Raw genomic sequence first — 22,709 nt, 5'->3', positions numbered from 1 at the left:
GGAAGATACACTGGAGAAGGAAATGCAGTCTATTCCAGTATTTTTGCCTGAAAAATCCCATGAACATAGGAACTTGGTGGGCTACAGCCCAAAGGGTCGCAAAGAGTCATAATTAGACAAATAAGATGGATTAGAAGTTAAAGAATGCTGTAAACATTCTAGCAAAATGTTTAGATAACCATAACAAAAGAGTAATAGTAAATTACTACAGAATCACAAAACACACACACAACCATATACAGCACACACATGTTATCAGGTTAATAATTTTTCAGGTATCTTTATGCATTGTTAGATGGCATTTTTGTTTTGCCCTTTAGGGGACTCACTTCACATGTTAAGTATAGTGGTCCCTCAGAGCTAGAGAAGCAGCCAATCACTGTGTTTGCATTATTGCCCTCTGTCACTGCCATTTAAATGTGAGGGCTGTTTTGTCTTCCATCAGGGTTATAGTAAACGAAGAAGAAATGAGCTGGAAAGGAGAGGTTAAACTGTATCCAGAAAAATCAGAGCCAGTTTAGGGGAGTTGATCATACAAGGAAAATAGACAGGAGAGTAGAAGGAGTAATTAATGCCCTCATGAGGAGGCTGGAACTATAGAAGAGTGCTTTAACTAGGAGTCTCCCCTTTCTTGCCAACCTGGGGTGCCTGCCACAACCACAAAACCATTTGTCTCTATGCATAGATATAATTAATTATGATAATGATATTTCATCAGTAGATGAAATATTTATTTGTATTTATTTGATTAAACATATTTCATTATTGTAGTTCTGTTTATTTCCTATATATGTATGTATCTCCTTATATATTGATATTTTCAGATATTTATGTATCTATCCATATACCCACTAAGTAAACAAAGGAAAATATCTATTCTTTGATCATAATAAAAATTTGTGCAAGCTAAACCAGTTTTCTAGTCCTCTAAAATACAACAGTAGGTAGTAAATGACGAATCTGCACTAAATTATGCTCTGAGAATGAGCTTTCAAAGTTCTTATCAAGAGCAAATTTATACAATTATGTTATTAGATCACAATTTAAATATGCATGTTGAAATAAATGTGCTTAAGTTGCATTATTTTGTAAAGTTTTTACACAAATTTGCTTATATATTTAAAGCCTATCCTATTTGTCCTATTTGAATAATTACTCACATTATTGTTGTTGTTTAGTTGCTCCATCATGTTGGACTCTTTGTGACCCCATGGACTAAAGCCCTCCAGGCTCCTCTGCCCATGGGATTTTCCAGGCAAAAATACTCGAGTGGGTTGCCATTTTCTACTTGAGGGGATCCCCCTGACCGAGGGATCAAACCTTGTCTCTTCTGCAAGCCTCTTGCATTGTAGGCAGATTCTTTACCACTGAGCCACTGGGGAATTCCCAACTACTCATATAATATGGTACAAATAGGTTTGGGTTAGGGTTAGGAGTTTTGAAAGAATAATGAAATCCTGGATTATTAATATTGAAAGAAGCTGTAGTGATGACCTGGGACAGCGTCCTAACTCTACAGATAAAGGCACTGAGGATGAAAGATAAGACATAGAGACGGTGACAGATAAGAATACTAATAGTAATGGAAAATGTTTTGCAAGAATTATTTCTTTATCTCTCTATTTGTTCAACAGTGTCTGCACACATACAGTCTTATGTATATGACATATATTTTAAATTTAAAACATTTCTGCTGTCCATATTTAATGGGCAAAGTATTGGTGAATAATAAAATTAAAATGATAAAATTGAATGCAATTAAATTTTAAGATTTTCTTAAAACTTTATATAATCTATAGCATACTTCTAAAGTTGCAAAGGATGATGTTGAATAATGACTTCTGATTCTTGAACAGTCAATATACATAAATTTTGCACCCCTGTGTCAGTATTTTATAAATATTTCAGTGAATAGTTTAATACAGTGTAAAGTATAAAAGCACCCATTGTATTGACTAAAGGAAAGACCTATAAATATACATACAATTTCTTTAAAGTTTTACAGAGTTTAGGAAAAAAATATTTCTCTTCCTGTAAATGTAATAAAAGCTATCTGGGTAGTTTTAGTCTATCTGCTACTGACTTCAAATGTGCTATTTTATGATATTGAGTTAAAGATTAACCTAGACATCCTTTAAAGTGATCATTATTTGCAACTTATTTGTTTAAAAATTTTAATAAATATACTTAGATAATTGATTTTTTTACATTGACCTTATATTTCATCTTGAATCTAACCCAATGGAAGTCATTTTTCTTCAGAATCTGACATTTGAAGTGATGATATCACACACTGTAAGTAATACTGAATATAGAATACGTATATATATATAGGTACACACACACTCAATAAAACAATACTGTTATTGAGTACTTATTCTATTTCCAATATTGTTCTAATGGTATTCAATATGTAAAATTAAAATGACATGCTCCTTTCTTTTAAACAGCATGCTATCTATCCCAGTAAGTGAATTAGACTTTAAAAGATGAGGAAAACTATATTAAGTAGAAGAAAATGGAGATAGCATTTCAGATGGAGGAGATTAAAATAAACATAGTATGTCTTCTCCTATGAAAAGGCTTATTGCCCATTAAGTAAAAGTATGTTTTAATTAACAGACCGTAATGAAATATTTCAGCTATAGGAACAGCAATAGCAAAAGTGTGGAGATGTTAACATGAATGTTTTATGTGAGATATTTATTGGTTTATTTGAATAGATTATAAGATTTTTGTTGGGATATAAAAGGAAACATGGGTTTCCCTGGTGGCCCAATGGTAAAGAATCCACCAGCCAATGCAGGAGATGCAGATTCTATCCCTGGGTTGGGAAGATTCCCTGGAGAAGGAAATGGCAACCCACTCTAGCATTCTTGCCTGGGAAATTCCATGGACAAAAGAGCCTGGCAGGCTACAGTACATGGGGTCGAAAAAGAGTTGGCATGACTTAGCAACTAACCAACAGCAATAGGAAACATGGTGAGAAGGCTCAGCTTTCTAAAGCTTTGAAAATTGGACAGAAAAGGTTGGAAATAAATATTGATTTCTTGTAGGTTTTTGATAACAGAACTAACAATATTAAGGTCCAGGAAGATTTACCTGGTAATCATATGTAGGATGGACAAGAGAGATGGTGTTGGGAAAATCAAAAGTCAGGAAGACTGATTGCATTAGAGATAAATAAAGCCTAAGCTAAAATTTTAGTAATAGGGAATTGCAAAGTGGAAATAAAGGGCAAATTCAAAAGTTATTTTGATGAAAAATCCAGTAAACTTTGGTGATATGCTGAATAAAGACATTGAAGGGATGATAGGTGACTTCAAGATATTCATCTTGAGCTTTGGAAAATGCCTGGATTATTTTTAAAATCAGTTGAGTATAGACATTGGGTTGTTTTGGTATGGGAAAGATGACCAGTTTGATTTTAGTTGTGCTGAGTTTGAGGTATGGCTTTACAGCCAGGTGGAAATCTCTCAAAGGCACCTAGAAATACAGGATAGAGAGCTGATGAGATTTAACTGAGAATCAGATACATAGATGTTCAAGTTAATTTAAAGTCAGCATAGGACTTTAAGTCAGCTCCAAGAATAGAGCACAGGACTGGTTTTCAGTTATATGGATAATAATGACTGTACAGAGAATCTTCGACATTATAGTTTTTGCAATAAGGAAGTTACTTTGGTTTGGAGTGTGAAGTCATGTTATTGCTCTCATATTTTTTTTTTTTTCCGATCATCACTCTATTTGGGCATCTTCTGACACAGTGCTAACTGGCTAATATACTAAAATAGAATTTATCTATTTTTATCAAATATGACCATGAATGTATGGATAACAGCTAATTCTTACTCCTTAAGATATATTTAATTAAACTAAATATATTTTGTTGAATTGTGTTTATTTTTTAAAATCATCTTTCTAAATTGCCCACTCATATTATCTCCTAGTTTATGTAATAATGATTTCCAAATGTTTTGTTCCTTTCATTTCTTTCTTAACCATAGTTTAACTCCATCCAATTTCAAAACCTCACCACATCATATTACATTATGAAACTTTTTACATCTGAGCATTGAAAACACAATACAGCCTTAACTAATATCCTGCTCATTAATGATTTGGAAGGTAACTAAAATTAACTATAGCCATGAAAGTCTTTTCCTTAAAAACCAATTCTTGAAGTCCTTAATGTATGCACAATTAAAGTATTCCAGTATGAGCTTGTATGATTCATAATCCAATGCACACACAGTCACTTCAAGTAAAACAAATTTAATTTACTGAACAGTAAGAACTATTTCAGGATATGTGTTTGTTATTGATGACTATCAACATAAAATATACAGTATCAACTGCTATAGAATATGAATCATCTATATTTGTCAAAATAAATTATTTGCTTTATATAAACTATTTATTTGGAATGACCACAAAGCTAATTTTCTGGCAAGGGATAGTGTTTAGAATTAATTATGTACCTAAAGTGGCCTATTTGGTAGTAAGGATTCAGAAAGCAAAAAGCAATTGAACAAATTAAAAAAAAAACCTGAAAGTAAAATGATACTCCACGAATATAAGTAGATCATGCCCTTTAAGCAATTGCTCAGAATCAGTTTTGATTGCTGGTGGAACCTGCTACCAAGATACCACTGTTTTGTTTGCTATGGAGTAAAGCTGTTAGTGTTTAAGGAAACTGTCTCTATCTTAGACTTTCAGAACCATAAAAGATAACCATGCAGGTTAAATTTTAGGATGACAAGTGCATTTTTACAGAAGTTTCTTGTTGGGAACCCCTGTGTTTTCTACAGATGTCAGAAAGAGAACCTGACAGCACCATGTTTGACATAGTATTTTCCCAAAGTCATATGGCATTATCTGATCATGATTTATAATATGCACATAAAGATATTTTAAGTTTACTTGTTCACATTTTCTTTTCTGAAATCAAAGTTAATTAAAAACAAATTATTTTGAAAAATAAGCATCTACCCTAGAACATTTTTTTCTTCTTCCAATATGCTAAATCAAATTCCCTTAACTTGATTTATTTCATCTCAAAGATACTGTGATGGTTCACAAAAATTGCTGAGGCTCCTGCTTTTAGCGTTTTTTCATGGATTCAAAAATATAACTTTCGCTGACAGTGTAAGAGAAGCAATATTATATTTCATGTTCAAAATAGCTAGAATTCAAGTGGTGATGGTAAAATTATAGAGAAAAGATAATATTGTAAAAATGCTTTAAATTTAGGTGAATTTGAACTTCCTTTAAGAATTTCATATCTATGCATATATTATTAAATTTTAACATTTATAATATATTATCAGGCTTAGGTGGTAAATTTAAAAACTGACATTCTTTTTGCAATATTTCTGAATAGAAATCAGAGAGTAGTTAATGCCTTTGTTAATCAAAATGTGATCTTTTGTTGAAAAATTTGGTAATATTTTTTGTGACATCAAGGCATTAACTAAATATTAATTTCTCAATGCTTTGAATGTGTAAGAATTGACTTTACAGAGTGCAAGATATAAGTATGCTAAAAAGTGATAAAATAAAAAGTCTTTTTCTATCCCTAACGAAAATCAAGCAGTGTCTCACTATTATCACAGGGAACTGAATTAGAACATAAGAATTCCCTTTTCCTTTTTGATGGGGTGTGATAACGATTGAACACTGCAAAATGACATAAAAGGGACTTGATTGCACAGCTGACTCTAGCCTTCTGTGTGTCTTGGGAATATCCCTGATCTATCTAAATCTCAGCTTTTAATAATAATAATGACAATAACATTGTCATTTCTCTGGTCATTTGTGGCAGTTAAAAATGTAGCTGCAGTTGTTTTTGTAATTGACAAGTATGATACAAACTGTTATTATTGCTATTAATTCTATATTTCATTTCTAATAGTGTTTTATTTAACCTTGACTTATTTTGAGTAAATCAATTGCTTCTTTGGTGCCTTGCTTTAAACTCTTCCTTCTACAAGGCAACCCTGCTTTTCAGAGACTTTAAAAGTTCTCACGTTATGCCTGCTCCCATCAGAGGTGTCATCAAAATGGTGTACTTTCAATAAATACACATGCTTTATCCCTTTCCTGGATTTTAATCTGCTTCTCTGCCCAAGTATGGGAGCTCTTACAGCTAGCTCTCCTCAGGGCATTCCTGAATTAAACTAATAGGGCCTTCAACTCCTAGAAATGGAGTGACCTTAGCACCTCTCAGTCCATTTAGATCTAGATTCTAGAAATATTAGCACATTTGTGGCTATTTGCTTTAATGCTGGGGATGGTTATGATATCCACTTCCATGTTCTGCTTCTCAAGTAAGTGCCAAATACACTGGTGGCTCCATGATAAACTGTATTAGTGCAAACCTATCCGGATCACCTCTTTTGACCAAGTATGTCATTTAAATGTATCAATAAATTATATTATTTATGTGCAGTGAATAGCTGAACATAGCTGAAGTGGAGGGTGATTCTTGGAAAATTCGGAATTATGGCTGAAAACATGGGTTATAGTTATTCTGTGAATGGTTTTAATGTATATTGATTTTTTATGTAGCATTTACTTGCTTCTCATTTCTTCTCTAAACAATCCAGCATCATCTTTCACTTGATTATTAAAAAAAAAAAGGAGAACAAATTTGGATTCTGTAACATTTCTTATTCAGAAGGACAATTTTGTGTTCTCTTGAGAATTCTATATTTTATTCAGTAAAATGTATCAATCCTTGGACCAACATTTAAAATAGTATATTTTCCCCTCTAATCAAAGAAGTAATATTGAAGATTTGAATACAAAATTTTAGATTTTCAAATTATTTGGGTGTTAAACTGAAAAGTATCAAAGATCATTTGTTATTACATCCTCCGTTTAATTATATGCCTGTGGGGGAAAAAAAACATAGTCAATATGTAAATATTATATAGTGCTAAAAAATTATATTTTCATGCTAGAATGTTTGTTTATACTTGATTTTGGAAATGGTTATATCTATTTTGTTTAAAAAATTTCAGTTAGAACATCGTTTAATTCCCCTATTACAACCAACTTAACCTCAAGTTTAAAATGAGGTGAAGAATTGCTGTATCAGTAAATAATTAAGCAGAGTAAAGAAGAGCAAAAAATTCATAATATCATAGTTACTTCTAGTGAATTTTCTAAAAGATTTGTTTTGAATTTATGATGCAGATGAAAGCTGAGGATTATTATGATATAACAATGATCATGAATTTAGGTTGAATTTAAATCCTGAAATATAAATGAGACACTTTGCAGAAAAGTCACTGCAACCTAAAGAAGCAGCACAAAAATAGTGTTCAGATATTTGAAAGTATATAGCTCGTTGGTTCAAAATAATATGTAATATAAAAATCATTTTGTGTCCTCCACATCGGTTGTGGTAAAATTTGCCTCTGCTATAAAAAGATGTTCAAATAAATATTAAATTAGCCTTTTTCATAATATGGTAAAAGTATTTCCTCAATGAGCAGATAATTTCATATATAATCTAAATTATTTTTGATATAAGACTCTAGAGTAAGAAATCATTAAAAGATTATATACTTTTAGTTAACATTTTTGTAGCACTATATAGTCTGCAAAGTGCTTTGCATATATTATCTCTCATGCTTAGTTTATTTTTTTTTTGCTCTTTAGAAATAAATCTTCAGCTTAGAGAGATTTAGCAATATGTCATCAAGTACAAAATATGTGGCTGAAACTCAAGTTTTATAGTCACCAATCCTGTAGGCATTCTGTTAGGCAATTTTTAGGCACTAAAATAATAAAAATATTATTTTTATTTTAAAATAAATTATTAATAATGATAGTTATATTGATAAACAGCCTACCTAAAGGGCCTCATAAAATTTTGAAAATACAAAATTAGTATATGAAATGCCAATAGTAGAGCACAAGGCAATATGTAATATATAGAGATTTGAAATAACTAGGCTTTGGGAGAAAAGTAAGTGCACTATGCAATTTCAGAAAGGAGTAGCACAGACACACGGCTGAGTGAATCAACTGAAGAGAAGAGAATTTTTCTATTAATAAGAACAGCATAAACAAAGACAGTGAGACAATTGGCCAGTCTACATAATAGTTTGAATAAGGTTAAACACACTGAGTCATATTATATAGAACATTGAAATTCAGAGGCATAAAATGTTAAACCTGATTCGGTATTTAATAGAACTGATTTGTTCTAGACAACCGGAGTTGCATGGTGCAAAACTTAATGTGAAGACAGTTTGCAAAACAAAATAGAGAAAATAGGAAACAAGTAGGAACTGAGTCCTAAAACCATCTACTCAGAACTGAGATGAAAGTGCATGGATGGAATAAAACCAAGAGGCATTATAAAACAAAAGTTGATACGGCTTAAGTGTATCACATTTGTTTGTATTTAAGAAAGGAGATAGATTAAAATAAAATGGAAATAAGCTTTTAATCTCAACTCAGTGAAGTGCTGCATCATTATAGAGCTAAAAAAAAAAAGTGAAGGAGAGTATGGTAGAAGTTTTTGGTTTTAGTTTTAGGCATTTTAAGTATAAGGTAATGGTGAGCTACTGAAGTTGGAACATACAAAAATGGATGGAAATGCTTGGAGAGAAAATTTATGGCTATAAATTAAGAGGATTTTGTAATTATCAGCACAGGAGTTCAAGCAGTGAGTGTGTTAACTCATTAAAGAGGGAGGAAAGATCTGAGAGCCATGATTTAGCCAAAAGGGATCTCCTGTTAGTGGAGCAAAGGGCAAATAATCAGGAGAACACATCACAGAAGTTAAAAGAGAGGAGGATATCAAAGGGCTGGTGTTCAGTGAGAATTTCATTAGAAGCTGCAAAATGATTAAGTAATAGTCTTAAGGAAAAAGATGATGCATTCAAAAAGACTTTTACAGAGATGGAAGCGTAGGGTGTAGGAAATATTAGGTGTAGAGAAATAGGAGGATTATAATTTTAGATGTATATAGCCAGAAATTGAAAAGGAAAGAGAAGAGAGGTAAAAAGATCATCAGAATAATTCAAATATGCTTTAGATGACCACTAGGTTTAACACCTTGTGCTAGAAATTGTAGGAAACACAAGATTAATCAGACACTGCACTTGCATGTACTCATTCACAATTAATGAATGAGGGGGGATATGTGTATTAAATTATAATGAAGAAACCAGGCTATCATAAATGTAACTTGAAGCTTTTAGAACTATAGATATGTAAAAATGAGCAGAGTACCTGAGTCATTCAAGAACTGGTTATGCTTCTTGAACAAAGATAGCCAAAAATACAGTGCCTTGATTCAGAAAGCATTTGTTTCTCCTACTCTGCAGCCTAGAGGAGTGTAGTGTAATGGTCATGGGGCATCTCTGTCATCCTCAACCCAGGGCTTCTAATAATCTGTAGTCATCACCATTTCCTAAAAGATGAAGAAGGCAAAGAGAGTCCAAAGCAAATATCCTTAAAAAGAATTCTCAGAAGTCATACACATCACATCTGTTCATATTGCAAAGGCTCATATTTAGTTACATTCAAGGGAAGAAAATATAGTTTTATTAGGTGGGTATCAATGTTCCTAATAAAACTCAGGCAGGACAATGAATACTTAGGGGTAGTTACCAGTCTCTACCATAGATATTTACTCCAAGAAAAGATCAGAAAAGATAAAATGATGATAAATGATGGCAGTGAGTTGGAATTGAAGGGTGGGTGTAGGATTTGAATAGTGGAGGGAGTAGAGAGGGTATTACAGGCTAACGGACAAGATGATTAAAGAAATGGGTAAGAATCAATATAGGATTTGGGGGGAAAGTGGCCAGAGGCTGGTGAATAGGAAAAAAAGCAGGAGAACATAATCCTGGAGTAGTATTATGGAGCACAATGCAGAGGATCTTAAATTCCATGCTTAAATGTCTGGGTATTTTGTATGTAGGCTGTAGACATGATTGAAGTTTTGTTTTTAACAGAGTTGTACCATTTTAAAAATTATTCTACATAAAAATAAATTGGGAAGCAATATTTAAAGCTTTTAAATTTGGAATGCAAAGTGGAAAGACCATCTCGGAGACTATAGCTACAGAATATGACAAACTGAACTGGCATTAATGCCAAAGGAAATAAACAGAGAAGGAGGAGGGGAGGAAATGAAAGTCTTTCTGTAGGTAGACTGATATAAATTGACAACTGTTTGGAGGTCAGTGTTAGGAGAAAAGGAATATAAAGAACTGAAGTTTACTCTAAAGTGTTCATAAGTGAACTAAGGACTAAGAGCAGGACCTTTGCAACTTGATTTGGGAATGCCAGCAGGTGATGCTATTGACAGAGATGGAGAAGACAATAAAAGGGAAGGATTAGGGAGAAAGATTGTTGGTTTGTATTGAACATATTAGCATTGAAAAGTCTATTATATGGCCACTGGAAATTCACTTTAGATCTAGGAAGTGATTATCATTAAATATAAATTTGAAGTGATTGAAATTTTTCTGAAGGGCAGAACAAAGTGTGGAAGTCAATAGAATTTTTTAAAATGATGAGTCAGAAGAATTAGAAGGAAGAAATATTAATCGATATTGACTCAAGATCTGTTGGAAATACAAAGGAAAGAGTTAAGCATAGCAGTTAATCTTAGATGGGAGAGGTGATTCAGTTTAGGAAAAAAAACAAAACAGACTGGAACTAGAATCAGAGCTGTGTTGACTTCAATGTGAGGGAGATAAGCAGACAAAGGACGGTGCAAGGCCAGTAAAGTGTGTGTGTGTGTGTGTGTGTGTGTGTGTGTGTGTTTGTTGAAGGGTAACTTACATCACACCATTAGAAGAATGTTACTGCATCAAATGGAGACAGAAGAAAAGCTTTCTGAGTGTCACCATGAAGAACAAATTGCAAATTCAAGTTAGAGAGCATTTTTGTTAGGCTAATTCTACCTCTTTTGGGGCCACTGGAGATCTTCATGCTAAAGTAAAAAGCAGACAGAGTGGAGAAGGCGAAAGGTGTACATAATTTGAATTTAAGTATTACTTTGTCATACACTTTTTCCTTTCTTTCAATTAAATTATATAAGAATCACTCACTGGTTATTATTAGTCTCTTGAAACCAGTGTATTTCCAGATTCTTCCTCCATATTTTTTCCATTTCTCCTTCCACTTTCCTCCCTCATTTCTCTTTCCCTGCCTTCCTTCCTTTTCTACCTTCTCGGAATGAAAAATATATGTATATTTTTATATGTACATAAATACATACATACACATATGGAGAGGAAGGGCAGAATCCTCCATATTTATACTTCCATTTCTGCAAACCCCAAAACTACATCTCCCTTTCCCCATTCCATGGAATCCCCTGAAGCACTTACAAAATTCAAGGGCTCCTGGGATTCTGTGTGAAACCTAAAGATCTTGATTAGCCAGGTTTTACCTGCTCACTCTCTGTGGTTATGTTTTTAGGATTTGTTATGTACAAAAACTAAATTCAGCTTTTACAGACCGGCTTTATGTTTGTAGCTGATACACTGTCAGCAGTAGGAAAAGAAAAGTTTAATTATCCAGGAATCAGAATAGGAGCCAGAATATGTAACTACAGCCAAAGTCACATTTTAAAATATTTATTATTTAAAAATAGAGTTTATATAACTTGTCCAAGGCCATGGAGCTGCGTGGTCCAGCTGCAGAGCCTGTGATCTGATCACTAGATCACATTTCTTCTGATCAGCAATGAATTGTTTATAGATAGTTAATTGAAAATTAATAATATTTTGCTTTTTTTAAAAAGACAGTCTTGGATAAAGTTTGATGACCAACATTCTAATACTTTGAAGTACTTTAAAAAATGTATATAACTATTTTTACTAGGGTAAAAGTAATAAAGGAATTTAAATAAAAATAAAATGTTTACAACCAAAGCTAGTTCTACTTCAGTCACATATAACAAATCAGATGAGAATGTTTAATTACTCTCCAATCAACCTTTCTGTTCAGTGTGTCAGTTTAACTTAGAGAACCAAACAAAACATTCCTTCCTTTGTCAAGGATAGGCTATTAAAACAAGGGTATTCTAAAAATTGCATTAGGAAGATGTAAATGGTTTGTTTGATCTTCTGAATTTTAATATGTCAAAAAGATTATTGTGAAGAAAATTGGGCTTTCTGAAGTGACAGATGCATTATTCAAATAACTTTGATTGAATGCAAGATTTTTTAATGCTTTCATAAAGAGCACGCACACTAATTTTGATCTGTAAAAGAGTGGCTTTAAAATTTGAGATATTAGGGAAAATATTTTGTTAGTTTTTTTTGATAGTATCATTAATTGAAAAATATATCTGGATTATAACTAGGATAAATTATGTGTACACATGACAACTTATAAAGTCCTTGGTTTAAATTTTTTAAGAGATTTTGTTTATGTTTCTAAAACCATCTATAATTGGCCTCAAAATTAGATTAATTTTCTTTGTCTTAAAACAGTGATTCAAACTAATTGTAGATTTGAAAACAAATAATATGTGGATACCTGTCTCCATATGCATTCCTGCTTCTCACACTGCTTTGATATCGTGCGTATTCCAGCCTCTCTGAAACACATAATGAAGTCAGAAGCATTTATCAGAGTGTAGTTCATTCTGATTTGGTTTTTTGTTTGGATGTGAGTTTGTCGCACGTAAAGATATAAATCCATGGTACTGTGTTCTTATATAAAAAATAATTATTCACTGATTCTTTAATCTCTTTCACTTTGGTAGTTTCTATTATATCATAAAAAAATTCTCAAAGTGATTTTGTATCATTTCTTCTGTCTTTAACAATTTCTCCACAGTTTTAAAAATGTTTATTTCATACCTGTTTGTTTTCTTCTCTAATGAATTTCTAGTCTTTAAAAAGAATTTTGTTAATCCTGCTCTTGAAAAGCCTACATCTTAAAAATCTTTGTTTACTGATACACAGATTTTTCTCTTATGTCATATATGGTAAAGAAATGCTGCTAATCATCTTAGTATATAATCAGTTGATAAGGACACGTATCTTTAAAACCTAGAACTTGCTGCCATGAATATGAAATTGTACTATAAAAATGCTGATTTCAGGTTTCTGCTTAATCTTACCTGTCTTTCTGTTTCTTTTGCAGCAAAAATGCTGGATAGACTGTCTTCTTACTGCCATTTAAATATATTCTTTTCTTCTGTCAATTACCACAGGTTTAGTCCCTATGAGTGGTATAACCCACACCCTTGCAACCCTGACTCAGACGTGGTGGAAAACAATTTCACCTTGCTAAATAGTTTCTGGTTTGGAGTTGGAGCTCTCATGCAGCAAGGTATACGATTCAGCCTGCTATTTCCCTTGGGCACCATGTCCCACTCTTTGCTGGGGGTGACAGCTCTCGCTGGCACAAGTCGCTTGCATGGGTGCCTCTCTGCATGTAACCATAATCCAGCTTCTCCATCTATCTGATGCATTTAGGCATTCTCAAATCCCATCCAAGAGAGATTCTGAGAAAATAATTAGCATTTGCAATTGAACATAAAGTATACCATCTAACTTTCTTAACCTATGGTAGATACATTATCTCATAGATAACCAAGCTAACCTGATCCATTAGCTAGAAGCTGCGTTTAAAGCACTACTAAGATTGCATCTTCTTGAGACAAGAATACAGTGTATTGCTCCTGTTTCCTGTTTCATTTTGATGTAAAAAATTCCCTTTCCTATCAATTCTTGATGACTAGATGCCTTTGTATTGCATGATTAGTAAATCTACTGCATATAAATTTGTAAAAATAAAATATTTAACCATTTAAACTTACCTTTACAAGTAAAATATTAGCTGCATCTGATAGTATATAAGAATATAAAGTATTGCATGCTCAGAAGTGCATGCAAAAATACTCTTTCATATTTATTTAAAAATTATAATATTAATGTTAAAAGTAAAGGCTACATTTCTTAGAAAATGACATAATACATGCAATATGTTTTAATGATATATTTATAACTATGAATTTGTTATTTTAGTCTCAGTTCTCCCAAGCTGATTTTTTTATTTTTGCTGCTGTGATTTCTTTTATTAATCTTTTAATATTTATATAAAGTTCAGTAAATTAATATGTCAGACCTACTACTCAATATAAAGGATTTCAAAACCAGACTATTTTATGCATTTAAAATGTAATATTTTTAAATTTTAAAATTTTGTAAATAAATCAAAATGCCCTTGAACAACTGACAGTGACTGGATTAAGGAAAGAAAGCATACTTATTTTTAAGAGTTACCACACCCATATAAGGGTTTACCTTAAATTTTGCTGGTGTATTTATGATCCACATTGAAGAAATTCAGTTGGTAATTGCAGTACAGGACTGAAGAAGAGAAAATTTGTTGTTAAGTTATAAACTGTTGTTAATAAAATAGGTACTTTGCTTTTGCATGTTTAATATTATGCATAAATCCATTATTTCATGACTGTTTCGTTTATAAACTACTTCCTAAACTAAAAGTAAATATTTACATATTAAAAGGAAAAAATTAACTTAAATTCATGTTGCAAGCAATCCTACTAATGAGATAATTTTTGCTTTTAAAAATATGAACACACAGATATATAGCCTTATAGGTATTTAAATCTGAAACTTGAAAGTTCAGAGAACTCTTACATAAACTAATTAAGCTTGTGGCATCTCTTTCTAAATAAAATGAATAATCAATAACTGTATTTGCCCCTTCCTACATTTTGGGTCCAGTGGCATTTTTTTTTTCCCCTTAGGTTTGTTTACAGTTGGAAGATAATATTGGAGTTCTTTTAAAATATAAAAGTGAATAAAAATATATCATATGAGATAGACATCTCTTCCAAGTAGCACTGGATTATGTGATTTACCCAGGCACATTGCTAATAACCTGCTAATAACTAACCTTGATAGCCTGGAACAAATTATTCTCATACTAAAAATCTAACCATAATAAAGATTTTTAAGTTGTTTTTCCTACCACTTTGAAAAATAGGATATTATTTTTATATATAATTTATTAAATATTTGGATATTTTTGAATTTCAATATTGGTGAGATGAACTTGATATTTATAAAATCTAGCAATTAGAAATAAAATTATATCTAGTATATCTAAAAATGATGACAAGCAATCCAAGCAATGAAAAATTCAAATGTACATTTGCTTTGCCACATAACTACTTCACTGCTGGTGGATACATGAAAGAGGAACCCATAGTATTCTGGCTGATGCCCAGCTCCCAGGAATTAGTGGGATATAGTGCTGGACATGACGTTACCTTGAGTACATGACAGTCAGCCCCTAACCAGGCTCTGAATCATAAGCCTAGGAGTATTCGCTTTAAGTCCTTGGGTAAGATATGAACTTGTGGTAATTGGGCCATTTTTGTCGAATGTCTCCACTGTTCTTTTCTTTCCCAGTCTTGTTTGACTTTATTGGTGTTGTTGTTCAAAAAAAAAAAAAGAAAAGAAATGGTAGACTGGGCAGCCAAAGCTGGTGATCATGGTGGGAATATTTTAGTGTTTCGGTGTCCAAGTGTGTGTCTGACAGGGCCTAGGAGCAACTACATCAGAAAGGTACTTTTCTGTTTTATTTTGTTTTGTTTTTCTTACAGAGTGGTAGGCAAGAGTCTGGAGCTGGAGTTGGCTGTCATGTCCAAGTCTGTCTGCTTTCTAAAATGTTGTTTCTTTGTTTGAAATTGGAAGGGTAAGATGAACTGCAGTATAAGATGGGCTGTTTTGCTAGAACCAAGTCATGACACCACTTCTTTTCAATGTTAGCATGAATAATGTGTTGTATATTTAATGCATATAGAGATATGTTATATTACTGCATTCATTATTATATTTAAAAATATATAAAACATGGAGTCCATCTTTGCTTCATTCCATTTTACCCAAACCTTATTAAAATTAATTTCTTTGTAGACAGTGCTTTCTTGATTATAGGTTCAAAATGATGAAGGGTAAATAGTAATATATGTACATAAATTTTGTATAATTTTCTTATTTAAAAAGTTATACATGATGATATTTATACATTTACATATTAAGGCTGTAAATAACATGGTAAAACTAAAAGACTCAATTTAAAAAGTGTTAGAATTTTAATGTATAATCTAAATTAATTAAAATTAATAATAATCAAAGGCAAATGTAATGATCAGATCTCATTCTCTTATTAATACCATGAGCAGGCAACTCCAGCCACGTATTGTACTATAACTATGAAATTTGTATATGTGTGTAAAAATAAATTTATGCCAATTTAACTATTTATTCTTATTCTGATTTCCCTCAATGAAGCTAACTATAGTGACAGGAAACATTTGTTTATGCATAAAAAAATAGTTTACTACCTATTTTAAGATAAAAACTGGACTGAAGCCCCCTGGCTCAAGAAATGTAGATAATTTAAATTATTTTTGTACATTACCTTTTAAAATGGCAGTATAGACAAGATTTTTGAGCTTCATGCACATGAATAATGAAACTGCACATAAATAAAGCTTGTTAAGAAATGGATCAAAATGTACATTAAGTCATTTCTTCTAAAACCTACTTAACTAACAAGAATATGAAAATCTATAAAAGTATTTTATAAACAGGAGAGGTATTTCTCCATTCTAATGCTATTTTTATAAAGGTTATCCAGTCATTAATATGTGATTCTTATTTTGTACTGTCTCAGATAGAGATCCAGTTTCCTGTCACTATATGTAAACACAGATGTCCTAAGAGACATGCTATCTGAAATTAGCCTCTGCTCTCCCAGTGGTTGTTCCTTGCTTACTAAAGTGATATGTAAATCTATGATTTAAGCTTTTATTACACAGTGATTCCATTCTTCCACTGTGACCAAAAGTACTTGACTGCTGATCAAATTCTCTGTATTCGTCTCACCTTTTCCCCCCAATCTTTGTTAGGTTCTGAGCTCATGCCCAAAGCGCTCTCCACCAGGATAGTGGGAGGCATTTGGTGGTTTTTCACACTTATCATCATTTCTTCGTATACTGCTAACTTAGCCGCCTTTCTGACAGTGGAGCGCATGGAATCCCCTATTGACTCTGCTGATGATTTAGCTAAACAAACCAAGATAGAGTATGGAGCAGTAGAGGATGGTGCAACCATGACTTTTTTCAAGGTAAGTCCTACTGGTTATCTAAAATTTATGTACTAAAATGATAGAATACAAACCTTTTCTTGTTAATGAACGTAAGAGCATAGGAACATTGTTATTTGTAGAGTATAATCAATAGCATATTTCTCAGGGGGTGGAGACATATACAACTAAATATATGGTCACCAAGGCAAACCATTTTAATACTTGCAAATGGCAAGGAGTTGTTGCTTTATAAGTATTTCATCTTTGTTTGGAGGAAAATCTGTTCAGAAGTAACATTATTTTCCCCACCAAGGTTTTGTCACTGAATGTAAATAGATAAAGTTAATATATCTACTGAAAATTGAATAGTGGGAGAGTCAGACTCTACAAGGTGTGGATATTCCAGAAGAATAAAATGATTACATGTAAGAATGTTTTCCATATAGGCATTTCTTTCTGTTAAGATGAAACAGGTTTTACTTGTTGAGAGCCTACAGAAAAAGAAGGAAAATAAGCACAAACAGTTCCTATTCACTGGACAGTCATCCATCTAATATTCTGGAAGGTGTAGAATCTCAAAATGGGCTACCCCATTGGCATGCAGTGGTTTCCAGTGGGGAAATCTGTTGAACATTTAAATGGAAATTATGGTTGCACCAAATTCCAGGCGCATAGCATCTTGTCCTCCTCTTTAATATTCAGATTGTCTCCTTACTTCCACTGATCTCACTGGGTCAGAGTAGAGCAAATGAGGAGATTCTGCTTTAGAGAATCAGTATCATGTCATAATTTCTTTTCTATTTTACTGAGTATTTTTATATTGTTTGTAGTTTAGCAAATTTTTAAGCCTTGGTATTTTCCTTAATTGTTCACACAAATGCAATTGTCAGTTCAAGTGGGCAGAAGTGGTAGATTGTTTTTCTCTTTAAAAAATAATTGACTCAAGTTATAAAATAAATCATTTCAACAAACCTCCAGTAAGCACCTACCAAGTACCAGAAATTGTGCACACATTGGGTATTCTAGAGCAAATAATATCTAATTCTCACTTTTAAGAAACTTATAGTTTGTTGGAGATGGGATAGACTAGATCAGTGATCATATAAAAGGATTTTATATGACTTAACTTGCCAAATAACTATATAATTTTCTTTGTAGAAATTCTTACCAAATTAAATCAGCTTTTTGGGGGGTTCTGGAAATCACCAAGTACCCAAAGAATGAGATCAATTGAATGCTTTAGTCAAATCCACATAATTCTTATAATTAAATTGCTTTCAAAGGGGATATTCTTAATGGCTAGCTTACAGATTGGATGCATATTTTACATTTAATTGGAAAATTATTATCATTTAATCAAATTTATTGAATAATCAAGTATGAGCAAGTCATTGAGATCAATATGGTGGTATTTGATTATATTAATCACAATTGATCATTTTTCTCAATTGAGTATTAAATATTAATAGAGATTGTTTTTCTTATTAAAAAAATTTTTTTAATAAAAAAAGAGACTAGCTGTTGAAAACTATAAATGTATATCATCAGTGTCAGTAACTTTGTAGACAGTGAATATGTGGTGCATTTAAATTATCACAGTATTCAAGGGGCTTTTGAAGTTGAGTTGGTACAATAATACATACAAAATACTAATGCAAATGGTCTGATACCAGAAGTAATTATTTTAGCCTCACAAATACTTCCAAATTTTGTTCTTATTTTCTAGATTACTCACATATCCTGTTTCAAAGCTCTTGTGTATTATAGCAAGGTCCACCTCTGGAAAAATCACTGTTTAAGAATTTTCACCTTTTCCCCATCTTTGAGCTTATATCTCCCTTTTTTTTTTTTTACAATCTTTCTAGTCTTCTGCTATGCTTTTTGTTGCTGTTGTTGTTGTTGTTTTAGTTCACTTGCTCTCTTGCAGTGTCATTTTTCCTGACTTCACTTTTCTTTGCTCCTTACTTTTCTTCTTAGTCTTTCATCTCCAGTTTTCCTTTCTCACACATGGGAGTGCCTCTAGCACCCAGAGAAAATTGATGTGAAACAACTTTATGTTTCTAGCAGCGCAGACTTTCTTTCTGTAAAATTGAAGCCTTTGGGAATGTGCAATAGTCACAATAAAAACCACACAGTGATAATCACTAAGGTGACAATTATGTTGATAGTTTTATCACATGCTGACATCTTACTGTTGAAACTTGAAAAGCCATTAAAATTTAAAAGGATACAGTATTCAGTAAATGTTGATTTTTCTTTAGTTATTTTAGTGTATCCCTAAATGATACTAATTTCAGCAACATATTTTGGCTTGTTAAACTATATGCTTGTACCAGCTATTGGTATGAATATTTTTTCGTATCAAAGCTCCTTTTCTGGTGGCTCAGATGGTAAAGAATATGCCTGCAATGCCAGAGACCCGTGTTTGATCCCTGAGTTGGAAAGATCCCATGGAAAAGGGAATGGCAACCCACCCAATATCCTTGCCAAGAGAACTCCATGGACACAAGAGCCTGGCGGGATACAGCCCATGGTGCCCCAGAGTCGGACATGACTGAGAGATAAACACTTTCACTTTCTATACCAGCTATTAGTATGAATTGAAAAAAAAAAAATCCCTACCAATCTGGAATTGAAGCAATAGCACACTCATTTTGAAATTCTACAATGAATCAGAGACTATTGTGTGTAGTCAATTTACATCTGATACCATTATTTTATTTCTTAATTAACAGCAATGCATACAAACACTCTAGGAAGCACCCTTAAGGCATTGACTTTCTAAAGGAATTTCCATCCTGTTTTTACTAATTGAATAAGACCCTGCTGTTAGCTAATTGTTCTGGAACAGCTCAGTTCCAAAAATTATTTTAAAGAATGGTAAAGTTGTATTACTACAAGCAAGAGCTGGCTCAAGATATTTAAAGGAGGGGTGAGTCTTCAGTATTGCAGAAACAGAGTTACGCAGTCATTCTACAACACTGAATAATTATTTTTCCAAAGAACATGCTTGACTTTGTTCATTGACCTTACATGTATACTATTGTCAAGAAGATCTCATTCAACTCCCCTATATCCATTACATGCCACACACATTCTCTCCAGGAATAAATGTAAAGCAATGACAGGGAAAATAACTCAAAATTGAGCAGACGGTGGTTCTTCATTGTAATCTCATGTAAAACAATAGAAAGCTATATGACATCACCAATATGTTCATAGTCATATTTAGATAATAAAATAGCTGAGGGCCCAGGGATCTTATTGAAAAACAATAAAGTAGTAGTCAAAACATTCTTCTCAGAATCTAGGAACTTGGTGCAGCCAAACTGAAACCTCACCCCAACACAATACAGAATGTTACCAAGCAACTAGCACATTCTTTTCTCCTTGAAGTATAAAGATTAGGAGAATGAATACATGTAGATTATAAGCTCAAGAATAACTCAGCTATAGCCTGTGGGTATTATGGTCTCTCTTGAGAATCCCTATATTTTCAAAGTGAATCTTGTGTTTTACAAATTGATACTGAAATCACCTTGTTTCTGTGCAACTCGTGACTCAGGATTTTCAATTTCTACAAATTTTCTCTCTGGGTTTGGTCTCCCTGAAATCTCTGGTTTTGTTACATATACTAATATAGTCTGTCTTTATTAAAGATACCACAGGAAATGCATGTCCTCTTTTATAGTTATTAAAGAAATTCTGCCACATGTTGAAAGGACATTTAAGTAGTATCAAGTATTTAATGTAAATCATTTAATACTTCTGAGCCTAGAGTCTACAATTTAGAATAGTTAAGAGGGAAGGAAACTGGAATCAGAGAAACCTGAGCTTAATTCCTAACTGCACCCATCTTCTAGAAGTATTACATAGTTAGGTTTCCTTTAAGGCAGCAACTCACTTTTTTTTTAACGAAATTCTGTACAGTTATCTTTTGGAACAATGAATATTGCATTCATTGATGCGACACCTGTGATAAAGGATTTTGGCTGTGTTTAGAATATGCGTTTACTTTGAAAATTTTTCTATTCTCTAAAGAGTTGGAAAAGTTTCTTCAAAATATGTAGCCCTCCATAGTAGTTTCATTTTAACCTTGGGTTGAAAAATCAATTTATTCAGGAGTGTATAAAGGTTACAGAGTTAGGAATGCAAGCAAGTGAATTAATCCATTTGGGGAGAATAGTTTTATCTTTTGTTACTTAGTAGCAAGGAAGGTATTATTTTGTTTCATTTCTCTTTATGCATAGTTTCCCTCTTTAGAAGAACTCAAACTGCATTCTAAATGCCAACTCATTAATCTTGCCAGCAACCCCTAGGAAGGTAGGAAGCAATTATCATTATGCTCATTTAACAGATGAGGAAACTGGGCCATGGAGAGGTTAAGTGACTTATTAATTATGAAACCAATAACCAAGGAACTCATAGTATTGACAATAAAAGTAATAGCCAAAGACATCACGGCATAACCATCATTACTCAAAAGAGCTAAATGCATTAGTCATTTGGGCTAACCCACATGACCTCTACTGTTTGATCATATTAAGTTTCTAAAACATTTGCCTTAAACCATTGGGGCAGATACAACTATAGCATGTTCTGTATAGTCTGCTACTTATTCTGAGCTTATCAGTTCAATGGTTTCTAAAATTAAATTATACCGGGGTGACAGTATAGGTATTTTAGGGCTGAATTGTTTGTGTGGCATGCCTGTAATGATTTTCTGAAAGCTTGACTGAATTTTGCTTCTTAAATGCCAAAAGAACATAAGTAATTTCTGAGTCAAGGGCTAGAATATAAAAAGTTGACAGTTTACTGCATGCACTTAATAAATGGATTTAGAAACATGCTATTCATAGATCTTAATTTCTACAAAACATAAATTCTGCTATTTTTATTGAGAATAGTGGTGCTAATGGAATTATAATATATTTACTATAAAGAGATTTATACATTAGAAAAGTAAATTCTTAACATGGCATCTATAGCTATTTTTCAGATTGAAAAGTGTTTTCTGAAATAAATGTTTATTTTCCTCTTAAGTTGATGATAAAATACTTGGGAATTTCCATTTTGCATATTCAGGAAATTGACCTAGAATAGTTTTTGAACATGCAAAGATATTTAAAATTAGTTTTGAATTTATTTTATTTATTTTTAATTTTTATATAATCAACATGCAGCGTTGTGTAAGTTTATGGTGAAAATGTAATGATTTGAGAGACTTATGTATTGCAGTATGGTTACCACTATAGCATTAGACAATGTCTCAATGACATCATAATTATCATTTCCTTTTTGTGGTTAGAACAATCAAGATCTAGTTTCAAGATCTAGCAGCTTGGAAGTTTATAATGCAGTATTGTTGACTATAATCATATGCTTCACATTATATCTCCAGAAGTTATTCTTTAAATGACTTTGTATTTTATATGGCAAATTCTTAATTAAGCATGGTAATCACAAAAAAAAGGTTCAATAATTATTTGCACATGGATAGAAATTGAATATGATTTTCATTGTGTACCAGATTTACTATTTAATATATTCTAATGATTTCTACCATTATCCAGAAAGGATTCTTTGAC

General features: G+C 32.3%; 1 protein-coding gene across 4 annotated transcripts in view; it reads left to right on the top strand.

Moving 5' to 3' along the window:
* The window catches only part of GRIK2 (glutamate ionotropic receptor kainate type subunit 2), an 840,407-nt gene that overhangs the window by 699,123 nt on the left and 118,575 nt on the right, over positions 1-22,709 (top strand). For all 4 annotated transcript variants that reach the window (XM_081530944.1, XM_081530945.1, XM_081530942.1 and 1 more), the window contains 2 exons: positions 13,205-13,323; positions 16,943-17,160. In XM_081530944.1, the coding sequence (XP_081387070.1) occupies positions 13,205-13,323; positions 16,943-17,160 (337 nt within the window). The remainder of the gene's footprint in view (positions 1-13,204; positions 13,324-16,942; positions 17,161-22,709) is intronic.

The sequence above is a fragment of the Giraffa tippelskirchi genome, chromosome 9, assembly GCF_054371585.1.
Source record: "Giraffa tippelskirchi isolate mGirTip1 chromosome 9, T2T-mGirTip1v1.2.pri, whole genome shotgun sequence".
NCBI lineage: Eukaryota > Metazoa > Chordata > Mammalia > Artiodactyla > Giraffidae > Giraffa > Giraffa tippelskirchi.
Note: the sequence above shows the minus strand (reverse complement) of the source record. Positions and strands in the feature narration are given on the sequence as shown.